Source organism: Curcuma longa, chromosome 2 (genome assembly GCF_044706935.1).
Source record: "Curcuma longa cultivar G26 ecotype Majalengka, Jawa Barat chromosome 2, ITB_CL_G26_1.1, whole genome shotgun sequence".
In the NCBI taxonomy this organism is placed as follows: Eukaryota; Viridiplantae; Streptophyta; class Magnoliopsida; order Zingiberales; family Zingiberaceae; genus Curcuma; species Curcuma longa.
This window is the reverse complement of record NC_133862.1, coordinates 4,495,830-4,496,984: the sequence shown is the minus strand read 5'-3', so window position 1 is coordinate 4,496,984 and position 1,155 is coordinate 4,495,830. Positions and strand designations below refer to the sequence as shown.

General features: G+C 44.5%; 1 protein-coding gene across 1 annotated transcript; it reads right to left on the bottom strand.

The window, feature by feature from the left end:
• Window positions 1–281: 281 nt before the first annotated feature.
• LOC141821444 (LIM domain-containing protein WLIM2b-like) lies at window positions 282–1,155 on the bottom strand. The gene is made up of 4 exons (XM_074708874.1): window positions 1,021–1,155; window positions 812–943; window positions 644–733; window positions 282–560 (listed from the first exon to the last, which is right to left on the bottom strand). The coding sequence occupies exons 1-4, from the start codon at window positions 1,153–1,155 to the stop codon at window positions 282–284; spliced, it is 636 nt and encodes a 211-aa protein (XP_074564975.1).

Sequence of the window (1,155 nt, the reverse complement as noted above, 5' to 3'; positions counted from 1 at the left end):
ATCCTTTAGGTGACTAATTAAATCTTCACCAACAAATATGCAATAGCTAATAATATAAATTGACCACAGTGCAGATTTGATTCTTATTATGAAAAACACTTATCTTTCTCATCATAGAATATTTCATACATATTCTCACAAAAGGATAAAAATCCAACTGCAACGCAGAATTAATTTAATTTATCTGGAAAAAACCAACGAATTACAATCAGCTTAATTCGATCGATCAAATCAAATATATATTGTTGCTTCACGAACGCTAGCTCTTCATCATATCCAGGCTACGATGCCTCCGCTGCCGCTACTCCAGCTTCGGCTGCCGCCGCCGCCGCCGCCTCCTCGAGGGCCGACGAGTCCTCCGACGACCTCCTGGAGCTGCGCTTCATGGAAGCGTTCTTGGTGAGCTGACTGTAGCTCCCCGTCTCCTTGAACAGCTGCGAGAAGTGGTGCTTGCAGTAGAGCACACCTTCGAGCGCCGCGTACGACGACGCCGTCAGCATGCAGCCGCCTTTGAAGCACCTGAAGCACGTCTTGTGGTATATCTCCCCCTCCACCGTAATCTGCATCACCCAAACAAACAGAACTAATCAATCTCGATCCAGTCGCTTTACGATCATGCAATCAGATCGATATATCGACGTGCCTTCTCCAGGGGGTACGCCGTTTTGTTGCAGCTGGCACATCTGTCTAGAGTTCCAGAGAACATGGAAGACACCTTGCTCGGAGTCCTCGTCTGCAAATTAAATTAATTCAATATTATTCAGCAACTTAACAATCACTTAACCAGCGAATTCAAGGTTCAGATTATTACAAGTTCCTTCTCTCCAGACTTGGAACCTGAAGACAGTAACTTCTGGCTGCTGTAGCTGCCAGTCACCTTGTACATCTGTTCGAAGTGAGGTTTGCAGTAGAGGACGCCATGTACGCAAGAGTAATTACTGATCTGCAAATAAAGAATTTTTAAATTATATGTGAGAAAAAAGAACTAATTAATTAAGCTCGATTATATATTAATATTACAGAAAGAGTTCCTTTGCAGTGGCTGCATCTGAAGCAGGTCTTGTGGTAAGGGACGCCATCAGCGCGCACTAGCTCAATGAAATGGACAGTCTTCTCGCAGGCCTTGCACTTGTCCTGGGTTCCACTGAACGACAT